Source organism: Callithrix jacchus, chromosome 6 (assembly GCF_049354715.1).
Source record: "Callithrix jacchus isolate 240 chromosome 6, calJac240_pri, whole genome shotgun sequence".
In the NCBI taxonomy this organism is placed as follows: domain Eukaryota; kingdom Metazoa; phylum Chordata; class Mammalia; order Primates; family Cebidae; genus Callithrix; species Callithrix jacchus.
Genome location: NC_133507.1, coordinates 149,538,678 through 149,561,513, shown reverse-complemented (window position 1 = coordinate 149,561,513; position 22,836 = coordinate 149,538,678). Strand labels below are relative to the sequence as shown.

The window sequence follows — 22,836 nt, the reverse complement described above, 5'->3', positions numbered from 1 at the left end:
TTAGCCTGGACAAAGAAGAAAATTCTTGCATTTGCAACAACATGGATGAACCTAGAAAACAAAGTGAAATAAGCACAACAAAGGAAGACAAATACCGCATTATCTCACATATGGAATTTTAAAAAGTAAAACTCAATAGAAACGGAGTAGAAGGGTAGTTACCAGATGACAGCAAGTGGGGAAAATGGGGAGATATTGATCAAAGGGTACAAACTTGCAGTTTCAAGATGAATTAGTTTCAGAGATCTAATGCACAGCACAGTGACTATAGTTAAAAATAATGCAGATTTGAAATTTGCTAAGAGAGTAGATCTTAAGTAATCTCTCCACGGGGCGGGGGGGAGGTAACTTTGTGAGGTGATGGATTTGTTAATTAGCAGTTTGACTGTGGTAATTATTTCATTTTGTAATATCAAAATATTACATTGTATACCTTGAATAATACAATTTTTACATGTCAATTTTATCTCAATAAAGCTGAAAAAAAGCTTAACAGGTTTGCTTTAAGAAAGAAAAGCAGCAGCAAAATTTTGGCAAAGTTTGCTGCAATCTAAGTTCTTGGCCTCATCATCTTGGAACTTCTTTCCAATAGTCCGAACAAAGGTTTTGTTTATCTTTGTGTTTGTTTACGTTATTGTTTTTATTTATTTATTTGTTTTGGCAGGGTCTTGCTCTGTTGCCCAGGCCAGAGTGCAGTGGTGTAATCACAACTCACTGCAGCCTCAACCTCCTGGGTTCAAGCAATCTTCCCATCTCAGCCTCCCAAGTAGCTGGGACTACAGGCGTGCACCACCAAACCTGGCTAATATTTTTTATTTTTTTGTAGAGATGGGGTCTCACTATGCTGCCTAGACTGATCTTGAAGTCCTGGGCTCAAGCAATCTTCTCACTTCAGCCTCCCAAAGCGCTGGGATTACAGGTGTGTCCCAGCACATGTGGCCTGTGTTTGTTTTAGTTTTTTCTTCCTGAGAGTTAACATCCATAGATAATCTGAGAAGTAATTTTCACTTCAATTCATCTACTTATACATCTGATTCTCCTCTTCCATAGTAAATCTTCTTTACTTAAGAACACAGGTTTCTAAAACTCACATCACCACCTAATATCCAGATGCCCTTGGCAAATTACTTAACTCCTCAAGGACTAAGTTTCCTGGTTTATAAATCAGGGCTTATATCTACTTTGTAACAGTTGCTAGGAAGATTAAATGAGACGTTCTACATAAAGTGGTTGGGTATTACTGGCACATGGTAAGCACTCAGCTATATTGGTATTACTCGTGTCATTAAGAAAATGAGTTCTAGAACATGTTCTAGGGATCTGCTGTACACGACGGTACCTATAGTTGACAATAAAGTACTGTACACCTTAAAATACACTAAAACAATAGGGCTCATGTAAATTTCTGGTATCAAGAAATGACAAAAAACACAAAATAACACAAGGAAATGGTTGAAGGTGATGAACATATTAAGTACCTTGATTTTGATGATGGCATCACACATGCCCAAACTCGTGAAAATGTATATACATTAAATATATGCCATATTTTATATATCGATTACATCTCAATGAAGCTTTTTAAAAAATGATTTTATAAGATAATCAGGCATTCTCTCGCTTCAGATTCAAGCCTCATCAGTTGCAGCTTGTGCTTTTCTTTTAACATTAATGTTAATATGCATTTGGGCACCTTTACACAAACCAAGATTTTAAAAAACATTGTAAAATATTTCAGCAGTACTCAGGTTGGTGTTTGATCATTATCTCTCACACTTCAATAGTTTTCCATCCAGATTTTATTTATTTATTGTGTGTGTGTGTGTGTGTGTGTGTGAGAGAGAGAGAGAGAGAGAGAGAGAGAGAGAGAGAGAGAGAGAGAGAGAGACGGAGTCTCTGTCGCCTAGCCTGAAGTGTAGTGGCTCAATCTGAGCTCACTGCAACCTCTGCCTCCTAGGTTCAAGCAATTCTCCTGACTCAGCCTCCTGAGTGGCTGTGACTATAGGCACCCACCACCATACCGACCTAACTTTTTTTTTTAGTAGAGATGGGGTTTCACCCTGTTGGCCAGGCTGGTTCAAACTCCTAACCTCAAGTGATCCAACTGCCTGGGCCTCCCAAGGCACTAGGATGACAGGTGTGAGCCACTGTGATTTTTAAATGCAATAGTCTGAATATTCTGTTTAACTTTACCTTAGAAATAAACCTACCAACATTTTTTCAATGTATCAATACAGAAGATATTTGCTATTAAATAAGATCCACGGTATTTCCCTTATTTCACCTTAAAAACATACATCAATGCAACAACAAGAGCTAACGATCCTAACACCCAGATACATAGAGACTTAGACACAATGAGACAGAAAATTAATAAGGATATCAAGGACTCGAACTCAGATCCGGAACAAGTAAACTTAATAAATATTTATAGAGCTCTCCACTTCAAATACACAAAATATACATTCTAGTCAATACCACATCACACATACTCATAGGTTTAAATGAAACATTGATTGGCCATTATTAATACCCATTTTTTTTAAGAATAAAGCAATATTTCCACTCATTCTCCCTCTTTCTCTTCTTCTTTCTTCCTCTCCTTTACTCATTTTTTTCTTCTTTCCTTCACTCAAGAAAAAAAGAAATCAACTTGTAAACCTCTAGATCCAGGTCGGCAATGTCTCTCTCATTGCTTGAATTCCTTCCTTCCCTTCCCTCCCTCCCTCCCTTCCCCCCCTTCCTCCCTTCCTTCATCCCTCCCTTCCAAAAAAAAAATACATACATCATAAATACAGATGTACAATGGACAAGGAATTTCCTCCAAACACTTTATTCAACAGAAATTATAACAATAGGCTTCAAAGTAGAATCCAGGAGACACGTTGTTAAATCATTGTCGTTTCCTTTATCAGTATCTTAATGTTTTTCAAAAAAACAAACACAAATGAAATAACTGGTGGCATTAGCCAAACACTATACTGTGTCCTGCCATCTCCATCAAATAATGATATAGGAGTGACATAACTTCGTCATGTTTAATGGTCGTATCCGTGAAATAAAGGACAGTTGTATAAATAGCTGACATGTAGAAAAAGAGAAAGCATAAGAAATATTCAAAGAGCTGCTGTTTATGAAGCTCAAGTTCTTGATTACCGTTGCTAGCAAGGCTGCTCACTGACAGCTTCCTCAGTCAACGCCATATCCTACAGGTATTATCCTTGCTCCCTAACAAAACAGATTTCACAGAGTCATATTTTCTTCATTTCATCCAGCTCATTCTCCCTTTCTACAAGTTGACATTTTCCGGTTATTGGTAATTAGCAATGTGTTACATGGGCTAGGTTCTCCGTGGCTAGCTGCAGTCTCTGAGCAGCTCAAGCATTTTTGAAGTAGTGATTTTGTTTTTCATGATACCAGCTAGTTGTAAATTAAGCAGGTACACATTCCACTCACATTAGCAAGATTCATGGCTTCTTAGAATGAAAAAGAACCTGAGAATGCAGCCACCTTAGTCATCCCCTTTGCCCTTCCCTCAAACATCCCCACCCAGTGAAAGTACAGTGACTTTTTTTTGAGACAGAGTCTCACTCTGTCACCCAGGCTGGAATGCAGTGGCACAATCTCAGCTCACTGCAACCTCTGCCTCCCAGGTTCAAGCAATTCTCCTGTTTCAGCCTCCCCAGTAGCTGGGACTACAGGCGTGCACCACCACACCCGGCTAATTTTTGTATTTTTAGTAGAGATGGGGTTTCACCATATTGGTCAGGCTGGTCTTGAACTCCTGACCTCAGGTGACGCACAATCCTCGGCCTCCCACAGTGCTGGGACTACAGGCATGAGTCACCATGCCCGGCCTGACTTTGAATATCTCCAGGTTTGGGGGATAAGCCTAGGAGGAGGCAAGACATATCACTCTGGAACATTTCAAAATTTTAGGAGTTTTTTTCTCATCATCAGTGGGTACTACTGGTTTTCTCACCTTCAGGAACTAGGCACATAACATCAGTATAAGAAGTGTGAGTGCCTTAGGAACTAGGAAAGCCTATAAAAATCATATCCCATCAGGTGGCCGGTTAGCTCAGTTGGTGAGCTGAGTGACCACCTGACAATAATTCATTAAAAAAAAATTAATTAAAAAAAAAACCATATCCCACAAAACGACACTTCACATTTCAAAAAACATAAACAGCATGACAGCTACTTTTCTGCCATCTACTTTGTGATTCTAAACCCAGCCCCTGACAACCCACTACAAAATACCTGCAGTTAATCACACATGGGTCCACTCAGAAAATATAGTAGATTCTTTCAAATAACGTAATTGCTTTATCAATGGAAAGACAGAAGCGTCATGCCATTCTAATACGCTGTTGTCTAGTGAGCCAAGGTTAAGCACTTGGTGCTTTGGGACACACTAAGTTAATCAGCAGTATCTTAGAAGCACTCAGGAATTTATGTGCCAGCACCAAAACAAGGCACAACGACCAGTATTCTTTCCCTAAACTCTCCGGGGTCTTCTGTGAAAACTAGTTAAGGGAAGAGGTGCTGCAGAGCCAGCCTCACACAAGGCCATTTGGACCAGGAAAGGCTGGTCTTCCTTCTTTCTCACTCCCTGCAGGAGTGCCCTGTGCCCTCCATCACAGACCCTCACCTCTTTTCTCATCAACAGGAAGGATTTGATACTGTGTTCACAATAAAAATCTATGGCTTCTTTTCCCAGTGCTTTTCAAGTACCTACATCTTAGTTAACACTAGAAAATCATAATCACAAAGATTTTGAAGATCATCAGATTAGAATGTTCTTTTCCCCCCAAACATTAGTGCTTTAGCAGGGGACAACTGAAAGAAATCAACTCTGCTCAAAGCCTAAATCTCTAATGGGCTGTAAAGCCAACTAGGGAGAATTTTGATCCTGACTTGTTTTGGTTGCTAACACTGACCGACAGAAATGGAATTTTTTTCTTGTGACAGGGTCTTACTCTGTCACCCAGACTGCAGTGCAGTGGCATGATCATAGCTCACTGAAGCCTCCAACTCCTTGGCTCAACTGATCCTCCAGCCTCAGCCTCCTGAGTAGCTGGGACTAAAAGTACATGCCACCATGCCCAGCTAATGCTCTATTTTTTTGTAGAGACAGAGTCTCATTATGTTGCCCAGGCCGGCCTCAAGCATTCTTTCTGCCTCAGCCTCTTCAAAGCACCAAGATTGTTAGCATGAGCCAATGAACCTGGCTGACTAAATGTTAACCATTCAATTGACAGACAACAACTGGGGAAATTTAGTAACCAGTAAGGCAGGCTGTCAAACTGTTACCTTATCTAGAGCAAACAAAATTCAAAGTTCACAAAGCCTTACTACAGTCAATGGCAGAGCTTACTCCTGCGGGTCCTAATAAAACTAAAGTTAAATAATGAAAGTATGAGGGCAGGCCAGGATGAGCTAGTGACTCCAGAACAGAGGGAGGGGATGGGGATGAACTCTTTTTAGTATTAAGCTTGGGAACTCTAACAGCCAATCAAGAAAAAATAAATCTATGGTGTTGATGTCTTCCATACCTGTAATGACTATGTTGCCTTTATAGTTGAAAGCACATGAAAAGATTTCATCTGTGTGCCCCTCAAGAACCTGGAGGCACTGGCCTGTCTGAGCATCCCAGATTCTAGCTGTTTTGTCAGAGCTGCCGGTTAGAAGACGGTTCCCTTGAGGGTTGAAAGAAATCTGCAAAAGAGAAAGAAAACTGATAACAGCTTTGTGTAGTGGTTCTGAACATATTTTTTACCAGCAAAAAGAGAGCATTACTAAGCACATGTCACCTTCCTAGTCTGGTATTTATTCTTGCATAGAACCATTTCTTCATGATGGAAAAAATATATTTCAGGGACTAATACATGGAAATTAAAATCCAGAGAGAAAATTTAATTGCCTACTCCTCACATTGGTAAGAATAAAGACCAAAGGATCCTTATAATTTGAATATTCTGCACCCAGCTTCTTTCCAAAGATGCACGATGCCCTTCTCCATGCGAAGAGGCAGGGCCCTGGTGCAGATACAGGTCAGGAGTTCAAGACCAGCCTGGCCAACATGATAAAACCCCGTCCTACTACAAATCCAAAAATTAGCCAGGCACGGTGGTGTGTGCCTGCAGTCACAGCTACTCCAGAGGCTGAGGCAGGAGAAGTGCTTGAACGCAGGAGGTGGAGGTCACAATGAGCTGAGATCGCACCACTGTACTCCAGCCTGGATGACAGAGCAACATTCCATCTCGAATTAAAAAAAAAAAAAAAAAAAAAAGCACATAGATTCTTCTCTAATCTGTGCCATAGAATAAGTGAATGTCAGAACCTGTAAGAAAGGATGTTCTCATCTACTGCCACCCCAAATATAGCATTTCCATAAATATGCTTCTATGCCTCCCATGTGCCAGGTGCTGCCAAGTGGTATCTGAGTGACCCTCAAAGGAACGTGTTAGTCCTGCATTCCTTTGGGCATCACGCTTACATCTCTCTCTAATCACCAGAAGATAGTGATTCAGGCCATCTTCTCGATGACTGAAGATTTGAGGAGGGCAGGGCCATATCTGTTTTTATCACTGTGTTACCAGGGGCTGTGCAATGCCCAGCACACAGAACACTCTCTAAACGTGTTTGCTGAATGAGTGAATACTTTAGCTTTGCACCCCATAGAAATGCCCTTACCAGATGTCAATTCAATAAGTAATATATTCACTTAAAAAGCATAAAATTTAAGAAAATAGCACTAGAGAATTATTTATGTTCAGTCATTCGTGAAAATAGACATGTACTTCTGGAGGGGACATCCCAGGCGTATCAATAGCTACCTAGCCAGACACTCAGAAACATGGGCCGGGCTTCCTCCTCATCACGCCTGCCACAGCCCACTTTTCCATCCCTTCCTGCCATCCATAAGCCTCCCAGCTTATGAAGACACCATGGTCTGCGTGCCCTGGAGACCACCACTGACCAAGAGGGCAATGACCACCAGCGGTAGGCACAGAGGAGGAAGGCCAAGGGTACAGCATGGGGGAGAGTTCCAGGGTCTAGCTGAAGCCTTCAGAAACCTAAAGCCATCAAGCTGATGTTTTATAAAGCAAGAACAAATCTGATCTCAGACAGGAAACCAAGGGATTGTGCTGAGGTGGGAGGTGACAGCCACCAAGTCCTAGCCTTCTCTACGAAGTTCAGATGACACATCTAAACTTCGGACTGCTGACTGGGTAGGCCTGCTCCGTGAATGATCTTTTGGGGGAAGTTTATACAAAATCCTAAGATACAGCTTTGTAGTTCCAAAATGAATAATTTTAGACTTTAGGTGTTAAATGTTTTCAGGAACTACTTCCTCAATTGCTCTAATTTACAGAGCACTTGATACTTGCTACACAGCATATTTTTTGCATAACATAAATGTATGTGTTTACCGGAACCAGGAAAAGCACTTTACACACTCCTTAAATTACTGTAGTAAGTATTTTCAGCTAACTAAATCTTTTGCTGACAGTGGAGGAGAATGCTGCTCCATACTTTTCAAGAGGTTTTCAAAATCATTTATTATGCTAAGTTTGAGGACACAGTTAAAATTAAAGTCTTTAGGTAAGTGATTTCTAGAAAAAAATGAGACAACTGAACAAACCTTAGTACTTCAGTTCCAATAGACCTACTTACACTAAGCATGCTCTTTTTTTTTTTTTTTTTTTTTTTTTTTTTTTTTTTTTTTTTTTTTAGATAAGGTCTTGCTTAGTCACCCAGGCTGGAATTTGGTGGTGTAATCACAGCTCACTGCAGCCTTGACCTCCTGGGCTCAAGCAATCCTCCTGCCTCAGCCTCTAGAGTAGGTGGGACTACAGGTACACAACATCATGTGCAGCTAATTTCGTTTGTTTTTTATAGAGGTGGGGTATCCCTATATTGCCCAGGCTGGTCTTGACCTCCTGGTCTCACCCAATCTTCTCACCTCTCCCTCCGGAAGTGCTGGGATTATACATGTGAGGCACTGCACCCAGGCCATGCTCTTTATTTTTTGAAAGTAAATACACTTTTCCAAATGAGAAAGTAACTCACCTTTGAAATATCACCTTCATGGCCTTCCAGTTTGGCAATGCATTTTCTTGTGGCTGCACTGAAAATTCTTGCTGTTCCTTTTTGAGAGGGGTGAGGATACATATAAATTCATGTTAAATACAGAACTTTGGATAAAAGACCTGGCATTGTATAAATATCTATCCCTCTGACACATGAGCTCTGTGCTAGTTAGTCTTCTTGCCTGTGGTGAGAGCCAGATAGTTAATATTCTAAATGCCAGCTGGTCCTACTGCAGGAGAGGGTGAAAGGAAGCTTCTCTCTAGTCCTGAGCTTATTAGAAGAAACAGTACATTCCAAGGTAGAAAAGAGAGTAAGAAACAGGAATCCAGAAAGAAAAAACTTTAAGAGAAAAAGAAGAATTAAAGCAAGTTTCAAGAGGCAGGTGATGAAATAAGCAGCAAGACCAGCATGATACACCAGGTGTGAGTCTGAGTTTCTGTGAGGTGCACAAGGAACATTCTAAGAAGGAGCATCGGCCGCTACTCAACAGGTAAAGAACAGGCTCCAAAAACCCTTTTCCACAAAAAAAGCTAATAGAATGCTTTGTTCCTCCTCTGCCTCCAGCAGCCAAAAGTGCCAAACATATAGTAGCCATTCAATAAATAGCTGTTGGATGGATGGATGGATGGATGGATGGATGGATGGACAGATGTGTGGACGGATGGATGGATGGATGGATGGATGGATGGATGGATGGACAGATGTGTGGATGGATGGATGGACAGATGGATGGATGGAAGGATGGATGGATGGACAGATGTGTGGATGGATGGATGGACAGATGGATGGATGGAAGGATGGATGGATGGACAGATGTGTGGATGGATGGATGGACAGATGGGTGGGCGGATGGATGGATGATGGATAGAGAAATTGATGGAATAAGTACTATGGACATTTCCTTAGAAGTAAAGGATGAATAAGTTAAATAAGTATTGAAAGAGAAAAACATGAGTAGTAAAATTTGTGTTGGAAGAAAAGTTACAATTTGCCTTGCCAGATGAAGGCTGCTTTTTTAAATCTGTAATTATAGCATTACATACTAGTCAGATATAGCAAGGACACAAAATTGTAGTTACTTGATTTATATCCAGAGACAAGTAAAATATCTTAACAAATTTTTACTTGCCTTTCTGATAATGTCAACTTCACAAGGAAGTACACAAAATAAAACTCTCTATTTAGAATTAATGTGATTTAAAAATATATAACTTGAAATTTAGTTGGACATTTCAAAAGCCTTAAAGGGAAGTGACCAATTTGTTTTCAGAGTCAATAACATGAACGAGAATGTCCTGCATAGATCTATACTCTTAATTTTATATAACTATATTTCTAAACTTCAGAAAACTCAGAAATAATATAGCCTGCAACACTGTAATTTTTTTTACAGATAGGAATACAACTAAAGAAACAAAAAAACAGCCTTGAGAATAATTCCAATGAAGAAGAAAAAGGGTATAAATACATATATTTATATATATACATATATACATACACACATAGATGTTGCTGCACAGGTAACTGTTGGATGAGATCTAAATTTTAAGAAGGGAATTAGGAGCAAAGACCAGAGATAAATTTTAAAAGGTTTTTCTAAGCATCAAGACTTTCTAGGAAACATACAATGAGAAAAGGTTTACAAAACATGAGAAAAGAAAAAAAAAGATATTTTCAAAGGAATGTTTTATTAAACAAAGGAAGAATAAAATTACCATGGCCAGAGCAAATGACAGATTATAGAGAAAACAAAACTAGAATTGAGCTTGATTTTAATCTAATTCCCCCTAAGAATCCTGATTCTTCAATTCTGCCTTTTTACCTCCTCCTAATGTGGACCAACTTCTAGCATTTTACAAAGTCGAACATTCCACATAATCTAACATTCCGTATAAGATACGAGTATGGCATTACATATGGTCTGCCTCCCCCTTCACAACGTAACTCCACAAAGGCAGGGATTTCTATCTCTTTTGTTCACTCAAATATCCCATATTCCTAAAACAATTCCTGGCACAAAGTAGATATTTTAGTGCATATCATTAAGTCTTTCAAGTCTTTCTATCAATAAGAATGATATTTAAAATGAAAAGGGTAGACTAATTACAGTTAAGCTATGATTATTAAAAGCCAGAACCTATAAGAAGATAATAAAAGTAAATAGTTATTTTAAAAAATAAAATTCTCCAACCTCAGGATATTTTCATTCTAGGGTATAAGGAAGACTTATGCATGAGCAAGGGATCACCTTTGAAAAGTCCTAGTGAGTAGGACAGCAAGCATGCAAATGTAATTTTGAAGAGAGACAATGAAATACTGTATAATTACAATACATCACCAATAAAATTCTATACCTGATTATAACATAAGGATATGTGACTAGTTAAAAGAATGTTAGTCACAAGGTGTTTCGTTTTTGCCAGAATTTTTTTATAGAAGAATTTCCTTGCAGCCATAAAAACGAATTAGTTCATGATTTTGCATGGACATGGATGAAAAAAGCTGGAAGCCATCATTCTCGGCAAACTAACACGGGACAGAAAATCAAACACTGCATGTTCTCACTCATAAGTGGGAGTTGAACAATGAGAACACACGGACACAGGGAAGGAAACATCACAAACCAGGCCCTGTCCAGGAGTGGAGGGTAAGGGGAGGGAGAGCATTAGGGCAAATACCTAATGCATGAGGTGCTTAAAACCTAGATGATGGGTTGATAGGTGCAGCAAACCATGATGGTACATGTGTACCTATGCAACAAACCTGCACATTCTGCACATGTATCCTAGAACTTAAAGTAAAATTAAAAATTAATAAGTAAAAATAAAATCCTTGCTCATAATCCCTCAGCCAGCAAATCACATATCTAGGTTCTACAACTTTGAGTTTGTCTACTCAGCAAATATAATCTTTATTAGAGATTTTGAGGCATACAGGGAATAAAGTTACGCAATTATTAATTGAATAAAAAAGGAGAACTGCTGTCTTAAAAAAGTCTTCTTATAAGTTCTATTTTACATTTTTATTATTGACAAACAAAAATTATATATATTCAAATTGTACAGTATGATGATTTTATATACAGTGTGTAATGACATCAAAATCAAGTTAATTAGCACATCCACCACCACCCATGCTATATCTTAGATCCTCAGAACCTGTTCTTCTTACAACTTAAAGTTTGTACCCTTTGACCAACATCTCCCCATTTTTTCACACCCCTTGACCCCTAGTAGCCATGCTCCAACTCCATCTTCATGAGTTCAACTTTTTTAGATTTCACATCAAACTATATCATACATATCATACAGTATTTTGTCCTTTCGTGTCTGGTTTATTTTATGTAAATCCTCCAGGTTCATCCATATTGTCACAAATGGCAATGTTTCTTCTTTTATGGCTAAAATAAAAATATTTTACTATGTATATATATGCTATATTATATATATATTATTATTATATTAGTGAAATGAGCACCTTTTCACATGTACCTGTTGGCCACTAGTATGTCTTCTTCGGAAAAGTCTATTTAGGTTCTTTGCCTATTTTTAATTTATATATATATAAATTTATTTATATATATATAAAAATATATATAAATATAATTTATATATGTATAAATATATATAAATATAATTTTTTATATGTATATATATTTTATATATAATTATAATATATATTATAACATATATTAATTATATATATAAATATTAATATAATAAATTATATATTATTATATATTATATTATATATTATATTTATTATATTTTATTATATATAATATATAGTAAATTATTTATTATAATAAAATAAATTATATTTATATATAAATATAATTATATATAATTATAAATTATATTTATATATATAAATTTATATACATATGTATATATATCTCACATTTCTTTATCCATTTATCTGTCGATGAACACTTTGGCTGTTCCCATATCTTGGCTATACTACAAAGCTATAGTAATCAAAATACTACTGGCATAAAAACAGACACGTAGACCAACAGAAAGCCTAGAAATGAACTCACACATATTTGGCCAACTATTCTTTAACAAAGGCAACAAAAATACACAGTGGGGAAAGGAAAATCTCTTTATTAAATGATGCTGGGGAAACTGGATAGCCACATGCTGAAGAATATTACACCATTTGCGAAAATTAACCCTAAATAAATTAAAGATGAACACAAGATACAAAACTGTATAACTTCTAGAAGACAATATAAAAGCCACCTTGACATTGGTCTTGGCAATGATTTTTTTGGACGTGACGCCAAAAGCACAGGCAACAAAACCAAAAATAAACAAATGGGACCACATGAAAGTAAAGGCTACTGCACAGCCAAGGAAATAATTTTAAAAATGAAAAGGCAACCCATGAAATGGGAGAAAATGTTTACAAATCACATATGTGATAAGCAGTTAACTTCCTAAATACAGTTCACACAACTCAATAGAAAAATAAAAATAAAAATAGGCAAAGAACCTGAATATACTTTTCCAAAGAAGACATACTACTGGCCAACAGATACATATGAAAAGGTGCTCATTTCACTAATCATTAGAAAAATGCATATCAAAACCACATGAGATACCACCCTACACTTAGGATGGTTATTGTCAAAAAGACAAAAGATTTTAAAATGTTAGCAAAAGTGTAGAGAAAAAGAAACCCCTGAATGCTGCTAGTGGGAATGCTAATTGGTATAGCCGTATGGAAAACAGTATGAAGGCTCCTCAAAAAAATTAAAATAGAGCTACCATACCACCCAGCAATCCCTCTACTGGGTACACATCCAAAGAAAATAAACTCAGTATCTTGAGGCGATATCTGCACCCCAATACTCATTGCAGTATTAGTCATAGTAACCAAGATATATAAAGAACTTAAATTGTCTGTCAATGGATGGATGAACTTCCAGAATCTCTTAAATATCAAGCAGTTTATGCTGACACAATGTAGAGCCACCACATGTAGTCACCAGAGGAATCAGAAGAATCAGAAGAATGTAGTCACCAGAGGAATCAGACAGGCATATGTACCTTTCAAAGAGATGATGGTGTAGACATAATGTATGGTTGTCAAGCAATGACATGGTCATAATGCAGCATGACACATATCACAGGGGTGACACAGATATAACATAGTGTCATATGTGGTCAACACAGAGATGATATAGACATAGAGTAGTGTCATGCATGGTCATGAGGGAGATGACACAGACATAGCTTAGTGTCACATATGGTCAGAGAGATGACACAAACATAGTACAGGGTCAAATGTAGTTATCAGGCAGATAAAGCAGATATGGTGCAGTGTCACACATTGTTGACGAGGAGATTATACAGACATAGGTCAGAACCACGGAGATGACACATGCACAGTGTAGCATTGTACATGATAATATTATCCAGATGTATAGTAGTTTCCTACACAGAAGTCAGAATGTTAATATAGACATGCTGTACATCATGTGAAGATTTAAAGGAGATAATGCAGACATAGTATAGCCTGATGTGTGATCATTGTTAAGTAGATGAAAAAGACATAGTGTAGCATCATATATGACCATCAAGAAAATAATGGAGACACAGTGTAGGGTCATATGTGGACTACAGAAAGATGATACCCACATAATATAGTATACATGACCATCATGGATATGACACATCCATGATTATCATGTGTAATTGTCTAGAAGATTATGCAAAATAATATAGCACTCTATGAGGTTATCAAGGAGATGACAGAGAAATAGTATAGCATCATACTTGGTTTCCAAGTAGATGGCATGCACATTGACATTGATAATATGTGATTATCAACGAGAACAACCTTGGCTTAAACATCATACCTAGCCAACAAAGAGATAACGCAGTCATAACCGCACCATATGTACTTCTCAAGCAGATTTTGCATATATAGTGTTGCACCATATATAGTTTTCAAGGTGATGACACAGACATCTTGAGGCATCAAATACTGTCATCAGTGATATTACGCATATCATATATCATTATTTTAAAATTGATGTAAATGTAGTATAAATTTATTGATTGTTGTTAAAAACAATAGAGACCTAGTATACAACCGTAAGTGGTTGTCAAGGAGATGATTACATTATTAGATATAGTGTGGCAGTATATTGTTTTCAGGGTAATTGCACAGATATAGTATATAATCATACAGGGCCTCAGTAAGACAAGTAAGACATAATGTTACATCATACATGGCTGTCAGGGAAATCACAAAGATTTAAATATCACAAATGTTTACTAGAAATATGTGACTGGTAAAACAGTTATTGTGAAAATATGCAGATATAATGTATAATCCTATGTAACTTTCAAGGTGATGGCGCAAACATTGTAGTATTGTAAACTGTCCTAAATGAGATAAACTACAACATAATATCATAAGGAGTTTTTAAGGACATGATATAGACAATAGTGTAACATTGTATGTGGTTATAGTTATTAAGGATCTCACACATAAGATAGCATCACATATGATTGACAGAGACAATTATATTGTAGCATACTAACTGGGAGTAGTGAGATGAAACATAGTACGTACATAAAGTTTTATTAAGAGGACCCAAATACAGTCTGGTATCATAGGACTTACTACAGACAGGATATGTTATAGCATCGCACATCATTCTCAAGGAGATGATTTTCAGAGGTTATGGTTAGCAACACACAGGTTCATCACAGAAAAGACGTAGTTATAGTATTAATCCCACTGGTGTTCAAAGGGATAATGCAGACATCTCGCAGCATCAAACATGGTCATCAGGAAACTGATCTATAAAATAGCGTACTTTATGGATAGCAAGAAAAAGAGGCAAACAGAGAATAGCATATATATGGTACTAAGTTGATGACATGTACATAGAGTAACACCATACATTACCATCAAAAAGATGATCCATAATAGATCACCATTTGAGAATACTGCAGAAATAATAAAATCATAGTGTAGCATCATATATCATCATCAAGGAAAGGATGCATATATAGTTTACATTACTACAAGACATGAATAAAAGCAGAGCATCATATATTTATCTAATGTGCTACAGAAATACTATATCATAACACATACTTAATAAAATTATGATGCAGACAGTGTGGCACCATACGTTTTTGTCGAGTGTGATGCGAACACTATGTAGCATTACTGTCATCAGGGAGTTTAGCCATAGTACAGAGGTATCATACGTGGCTCTCAAGGTGAAAAAGGCATAATGTAACAGCATAGGTGGTAAATAAATTAAAAGATGACACAGACATAATATAGGATGATACGTGGTTGTCATGGTGGCCTATAGCCTAGAATTATATATAATTATCAATGACACAAACATATCATGTGATTGGCAAATGGATGGTATACATTAGTGCAACATAATCTAAGACAGACATCGTATTGAACCCAACAAAAATTTTAAGATGGTGATGAAAACATGTAGCATCATAGGTGGTTTTCAAGGTGATGACTCTGATAAGATGTAGCACAATATATGTTAATGCAGATGGTGAAACAGACATCACATATCCTCATAAGTGATCATCAGTGAGATGAGGTAGACAGTATGATGCCAAATGTGGGCATAAGGAAGATGACATAATCTACTGTAATGTCATATGTAAGGAGCACAGAGTGTAACATCACACATAGTTTTCAAAGAGATGACACAGAGTGGCATCATATGTGGATATCAATATGATGGCTCAGTGTAGAATCATAAGTAGTAATCAAAGTGGTGACAAATAACATAGGTCATCAATGGTAGTAAAGGAGATTTGGTACACATAGTATATTTGGTACACACAGTGTAGCATCATATGTGGATATTAAGGAGATGGTGCATATAGTATTATAGCACCATCCATGGTTATGAAGTTTATGATGCAGACATATTATGGCATCATACATTATGGTCAGAGAAATGACCCAAAATATAGGATAATCCTCAGTACAGGATCAGGGAAAAGACCAGGTTCCAAGATCATACAGAGTTATAAAGATGATGAAGACACACTATAGCACCATATTTGTTGATCAAGAAGGCAGTGCAGATATAGCACAATGTCACTCATGGTTTTCAAACAAATGAGGTAGACACAGACATGATGTGAGGTCCTATGTGTTTATCAAAGAAACGCCACATAAATACTGTCACATTATAAAGGCCTTTAGGAATATGAGTAGATGAGTAGAACTAATGCAGTGATAGAGAGAGATACAGATATATGACTTTCTCCCAATAGATGAAAGAGAGAGAGAGAGAGAGACAGAGAGAGAGAGAATGATTGTCTTCAAGCAGAAGATATAAACATATTGTAATATCATACATGATGACCAAGGAGATGACCCAGACGCTGTAGCATCCTAGTAGCCATCAAGAGCATGACATAAGCATAGTGCAGGGATATATATATGTATATGTGCTGTACAAATACTCTATAAAGATCGATTTTAAAACCATACTTAGTTCCAAGGAGATGACACATGTATAGTATCACATGGTTATCAGTGGGATGATGTGCATGTAAAGTACCATCACATATTGGAATTTTAAAATGGCACATAGGATAGCATTATACACGAACATCAAGGAGATGACACACATGAATGTGGCACTGTAGGTTTTCCTCATGCAAATAACCTATATTATGGCATCATAAATGTCACAAAGGAGCTGGTCCATATAAACAACAGGCATCATATGTGATTACCAAGAAGAAAGGCATTATTTGTGGTTTTCAACATGATGAAACAGACACAGTATAATGTCACATGTGGTTTTCAAGGTGATGACTCAAAACAGAGAGGTATAACACATGGTTATAAAGGAGATAACTTTATAGTTATAGTATCATCTATAGTTATTAAGGAAATGAAGTACACATAGCATAACATCACATGGGGCTATGAAGAGTATTATGCAGTTGTGTTTTAACACAACACGTGGTGGTATCAAGACCCAAACAAAGGATAGTGTCACAAATGGTAATCAAGATGATCTTCTCATGTGTGATTCTGAAAGATGAATCCTAAAATTGCACATCACTTTTTTATCTAGGAGATGATTCAGACAGAGTACAGGCTCATGCATGATTGTGATTGTAAAGGAAATGACAGAGAAATAGTTTAGCAATATACATGCTTGTCAAATGTTACAAGCTCCTTTGTAGCACTTATGATGCTATAGGCAGTATAGCTATTATACAAGACATAGCTGTCAGAGATGATGCAGATATCGTGGGGCATCAAACATGATTATCAGTGATAGGACCTAAAATGTGGCATCACATGTTTGCCAAAGAGAACTGGAGTGATACTGCAGCACACACAGTTGTCTAAGACATATAGATGCAAACATATGAGAACACAATTCACAATTGTCATGTGTATCACTGCAGACACATGGCAGCTTTTTATATGATCATTAAGGAGTTAAGTCAGAATATACCATCCTACATGATTAACAGGCAGGGGATGAAAGCAGTATAGTTTACGTATGGTTTTCAACAAGGTGACAGAGACATAGGAAAACATTTTCATTTTCAAGGGAATGAAGAATACAAACAAAGCATAAGAGGCGGTCATCACCGAGATGATGAAGACAAAGTGTAGCAATGTACAGGCTCCAATGATATGAAACAGATATCACAGTGCAGCAGTATGCATGATCATCAAGAAGATAAGGAACACAGTATGTAGCATAACATATTGGTGGCAGCAGATGACACAGGCACAGTTAAGCATTACATCCAGCGATCAGGGAGATAACACACAGGATAACATCAAACATGATTGCCAAGAATGTGACATAACTTGGGAGGCTGAAGCAGGAGAACTGCCTTCACCCAGGAGGCAGAGGTTGCAGTGAGCCAAGATCATGCCTCTGCACTCCAGCCTGGGTAACACAGTGAGACTCCATCTCAAAGGAAAAAAGAAAAAGAAGATGACATAGACTTAGCATGACGTTTTACATGTTGGCCAGGGAGATGAGGCATAATGTAACATTATACTTGGTTCCAAAAAGGACAATGTGCACACCTTGTATGGTATGGTAATGGCATAGCAGACCACAGAGTCGTGTACAGTATAGATACAGACACATATAGACACAGCACAGAAGCAAACACTGTAGTCACGAAGTGATATACACATAGTGAAGCAAGATATATGGTTATGAGAAAGATGAATCAGACAGTGCAGGGACATATGTGGTCAGGGAGATGGTGCACATGTAATGTAGTTGCCATTTGTGGCCATAAGGGAGATGACGTAGACATAGTACAATCTCGTAAAGGCCCTAGAAAAAGGTAAGAGATAAGACAGCATCACATGTGGCTATCAGGGATATCACACATATGTTATACAGTGTCATATGTGGTAGTCAGAAAGACGATACAGAAAGAGTACATTTGGTTATCAAGGCAATGACACTGACATAGTGGAGAATTATAAGTTGTTGCCGAGGAGAGGATGAAAACATGTGCTTACAAATGAAATGATCATCAGGGAAACAAAGTAAATATATTGTAGCATCATCCTTAAATAACGAGGACATGTCACCAATGAGGTATAGCACAGCCCTTTGTAAAGGGCATGATGAAGTTACAGCATAATTTAAGTGGTTTCAAGAAGATGATAAAAACATAAAATAATACGCATCCTCCAGGCAGAAGAAGCAAACACACAGTATGTCATATGTGCTATTCTGTGCTGAATTGTGTCCTTTTAAAATTCATATGTTGAAGTCCTAATACCCAGTATCTCAGAATGTAATTTATATATATGTATATATACATATATATAATTATACATGATTACAAAATATATTCAAGTATAGTATAGTTTCATCCATTGTCAAGAATATGATGAGATATAGTATAGCTTCATATATAATTGTCAAGCATATGGCCCAAAAATAGTATAAGTTTACTTAGGTTGTCAGAGAGATAATGCAGATATAAAGTGGTATCATACATTATCAGGGAGATGACACACAGCATAGTATCACACAAGATATCAGGGTCTCATGGATGATCAGATGCAGAAAAAAAAGTATCTGGGTGATGACATGATGATATATTATATATTACATGTAATTACACATTATATACTACATGTAATTTTAATATTTATTATATATTACATGTAATATATAAAATTACATGTAATATATAAAAATATGTAAATATATGTTATAATTTTGTGTCATATGAGGATACCATGGATTTGACACAGAGCTGTTGTAATGTCACAGGTGCTTATCATGAAAATGAAGCAGACATATTGCAGCATCATAAATAGTAGTCAGGGAAGTAACACAAAAATAGTGCATCATCACACCCTGTTTTCCAAATGGCACAGACATAGTGTAGTATCATATATGTTTGTCCTGGAGATGAATTGTAGGCTAGTGTAATAAATGATCATGAATTTAATGCAGAAATAGTATAAAGTAATATATTATAGCATCTTACGGGGTTGTTAGAGTGGTGATACAGTAATACTATAACATCACACATAATTTCCAAAATATTTCAAATAATGTAACACCAGATATGGCTGTTTAGAATATGAGGGGGGTGTGTGTGTGTGTGTGTTCATCAATGAATGTATTTATCAAGGAGACGGTCTCACTCTGTCACTCAGACTGAAGTATAGTGGCATAATCATAGTTCACTGTAACTTTGAACTTCTGGGCTCAAGTTACTTTCCTCAGCTTACTGAGTAGTTAGATCTACAGGTGCACTCCACCACACCTGGATAATTTTTGTTTTAATGTTTTGTAGAGATGGGGTCTCACTATGTTGCCCAGGCTGGTCTCAAATTCCTGGCCTCAAGTGATCTTCCCCCCTTGGCCTCCCAAAGTGTTGAAATTACAAGCATGAGCCACCATGGCTGGCCTTGATGTGTGTGTGTATGTGTGTGTGTGTGTATGTATATATATATATGGCATCATACATAATCATCAAGGAAATTACCATAGTACAACATCATATATGACTACCAAAGAATAATGTAGGCATAACACACGTTTTAGGATGCCCCAGGAACAGATGACGCAGATTTAGTGTAGTGATGTAGGTAACAGGATATACACAGACACAGTGCAGCATTTTGATGGTTAATTTTATATGTCAACTTGACTGTGTTAAGGGATACCCAGGAGCTGGTAAAACTAATGTTTTTCTGGGTGTGTCTGTGAGGGTGTTAAACTGAGTTAAAAAGAGCCACCCTCACCAATGTGGGCAGGCATCATCCAATCCATTGAGGACCCAGATACTACATAAGGTAGAGGAAAAATGAAATTCCCCTCTCTTCCAGAGCTGGGACATCCATCTTCTCTGACCCGCAGTCATCAGAGCTCCTGGTTCTCAGATCCCCGGACTCTGAGACTGAAACCAGTGCCCTCCTTAGTTCGCTTAAGTTTTGGGCCTCAGACTAAGAGTTATACCACTGGTCCCCCAACTTTTTAGGTTTTCAGACTTGGACTGAATTACACCACTGATTCGATTCTCCAGCTTGCAGACTGTGTATGGCAAGACTTCTCAGCCTTCATATATAAATATGTGTGTGTGTGTCTATATACTATTGGTTATATACTATATATAGTATACACAGAATTATACATAGTATGCATAATATAAAATTATATATAAATATATATTATATATATAAATATATAAAATTATATATATATAGTATAAACCAGAACCAATAGGATATATCCATGTGTATATGTGTGTATATACATGTGTGTGTACACACATGTATGTTTTCTGAAAAATCTTGACTAACACGAGCATCATACATCATTGTCCAGGAGCTGATATAATCATAGTGTAGTACTATAAATGGAGGTCAGTGAAATTACATATTTTATCATGACACAAGGTTATCAAGTTGTCAACACAGTACAATATCACACATGCTCACAATGGATATGACACTTAATACGGCATCACACATAGTATTCAAGGATGTGACATAACATAGTACTGTGTCATGAGCAATTTCAAAGAGATGATCCAGACGTAATGTAGATTCCTACGTTTTTCTAAAGGTGGTGATGTGCTATAGCGGACCCTGCAGACACGTTGGCCAGGACAATGAAGTATAACCACTATAGCATCATACATGGATTTCTAAGAAATACTAAGACATGGAATAGTATCATATTATACATGGTTATAAATAATTAAAGATATGGTATAGTAGCTTACATTATCATAAAGAGGATAACAGATACAGTGTAAATTAAAACCCAGTAGTCAGATCATGACACAGACACGACATAGCATCATATGTGGTCATCAGAAAGCTAACGTAGACTTGGTGTAGCTTCATACGTGGTCATCAGGTTTAGGTTTATTGATGTAGTTTAGCACCATCTGTTGTCTTCAGGAAGATAATGCATAGTTCATACTTCTATAAACTATGAAGTGATGCCTATGTTATCCCACATCATGGATGGTAAGTGATGTCATGATATGACATACACTTAGCATAGCATCACACATGCTTGCCATGGAGACATAGGATGAGGGAGACATAGTATAGTACCATGTGGTTATCAAGGACATGGTATAGACATAGTTTAGTGTAAAATAAGAAATTGTCAGGGAGATAATATATAAATTGCATAGTGTTAACACATGTTTGTCAGGATATGCTGCAGACATAGGGTAGTGTCATAAATATTTGCCAGAGAAATTGCGCAGACACAATAAATCATCACATGTAGTTGTCAAAGAGATGACACATAATATAACATCATACATGGTTGCCATGGGAATGGCTTGTTGTTCAGTATTATAAAATGTTATCCAGGACATAATGCACGCATAGTACATCAATACAAATGGTCATCAATGAGCTAATAAAGACACTGTATAGCATGCATGTGGCTTCAATGAGATGATGTGGACATAGTGTTAGTATCATACATATTTGTCAGCAAGGTGACTCATGGTTTTACATCATATATGATTATCAAGGATATGATGCAGCTATGGCCCAGCATCAAGTGTGGTTTTAAAGGAATAAATAAAAACACAGTGTAGCAAAATATGCAACTTTCAACGAGATGATACAGATGTAATGTAGAAATAAACATGATCCTTAGGGGATGAGACGAACACAGTATCACGTCACATGTGGGCAACAGGGAGATGACAGGTATAGTGTAGTATCACCTGTGACCATCACAGAAATGAAGCACACCTAGGATAGCACCATAGATGGTTATCAGTAAGATGACACATAGTGTAGAATCACAAGTGGTAATCAAAGCGATAACATACAGCATAGTATCATGTATGCTTATCACGAAGATGTGGTAGACATAGTGGAACAGCACATGTGGTTATAAAGGAGATTATAGCACTACTGATGGCAATCAAGTTGACAAAGGCCAACACAGGGTAACATCATACATAATCAGGGAGGTGACCCAGAATATAGCATTATACACAGATATTAAGAAGATGACAAATACCTCATATACCTTGTTATCTAGAAGATGACACAGACATTGTATAACATTACATGTGGTTATCGGCTATATGATATAGACATACTATAGTGACATACATGGTCACCATAGAGATGAGACAATTTTTATCATAGCTGGTCATCAAAGAAATGACCTATAGTGTAGAATCATGCATGGTTACCAAGCAAGGCATAAATCGC

General features: G+C 37.1%; 1 protein-coding gene across 17 annotated transcripts in view; it reads right to left on the bottom strand.

Annotated features, from left to right (window-relative positions):
- Positions 1-2,817: 2,817 nt before the first annotated feature.
- The window catches only part of DAW1 (dynein assembly factor with WD repeats 1), a 52,103-nt gene continuing 32,084 nt past the window's right edge, over positions 2,818-22,836 (bottom strand). For 7 of the 17 annotated variants that reach the window (XM_078328747.1, XM_078328748.1, XM_078328749.1 and 4 more), the window contains 2 exons: positions 8,080-8,156; positions 2,818-5,721 (listed from right to left, as the gene is read on the bottom strand). In XM_078328747.1, coding sequence (XP_078184873.1) covers positions 5,443-5,721; positions 8,080-8,156 — 356 coding nt within the window. In that variant the 3' untranslated portion in view covers positions 2,818-5,442. The other 10 variants (XM_078328753.1, XM_035305954.3, XM_078328752.1 and 7 more) reach the window with 6 other exon arrangements.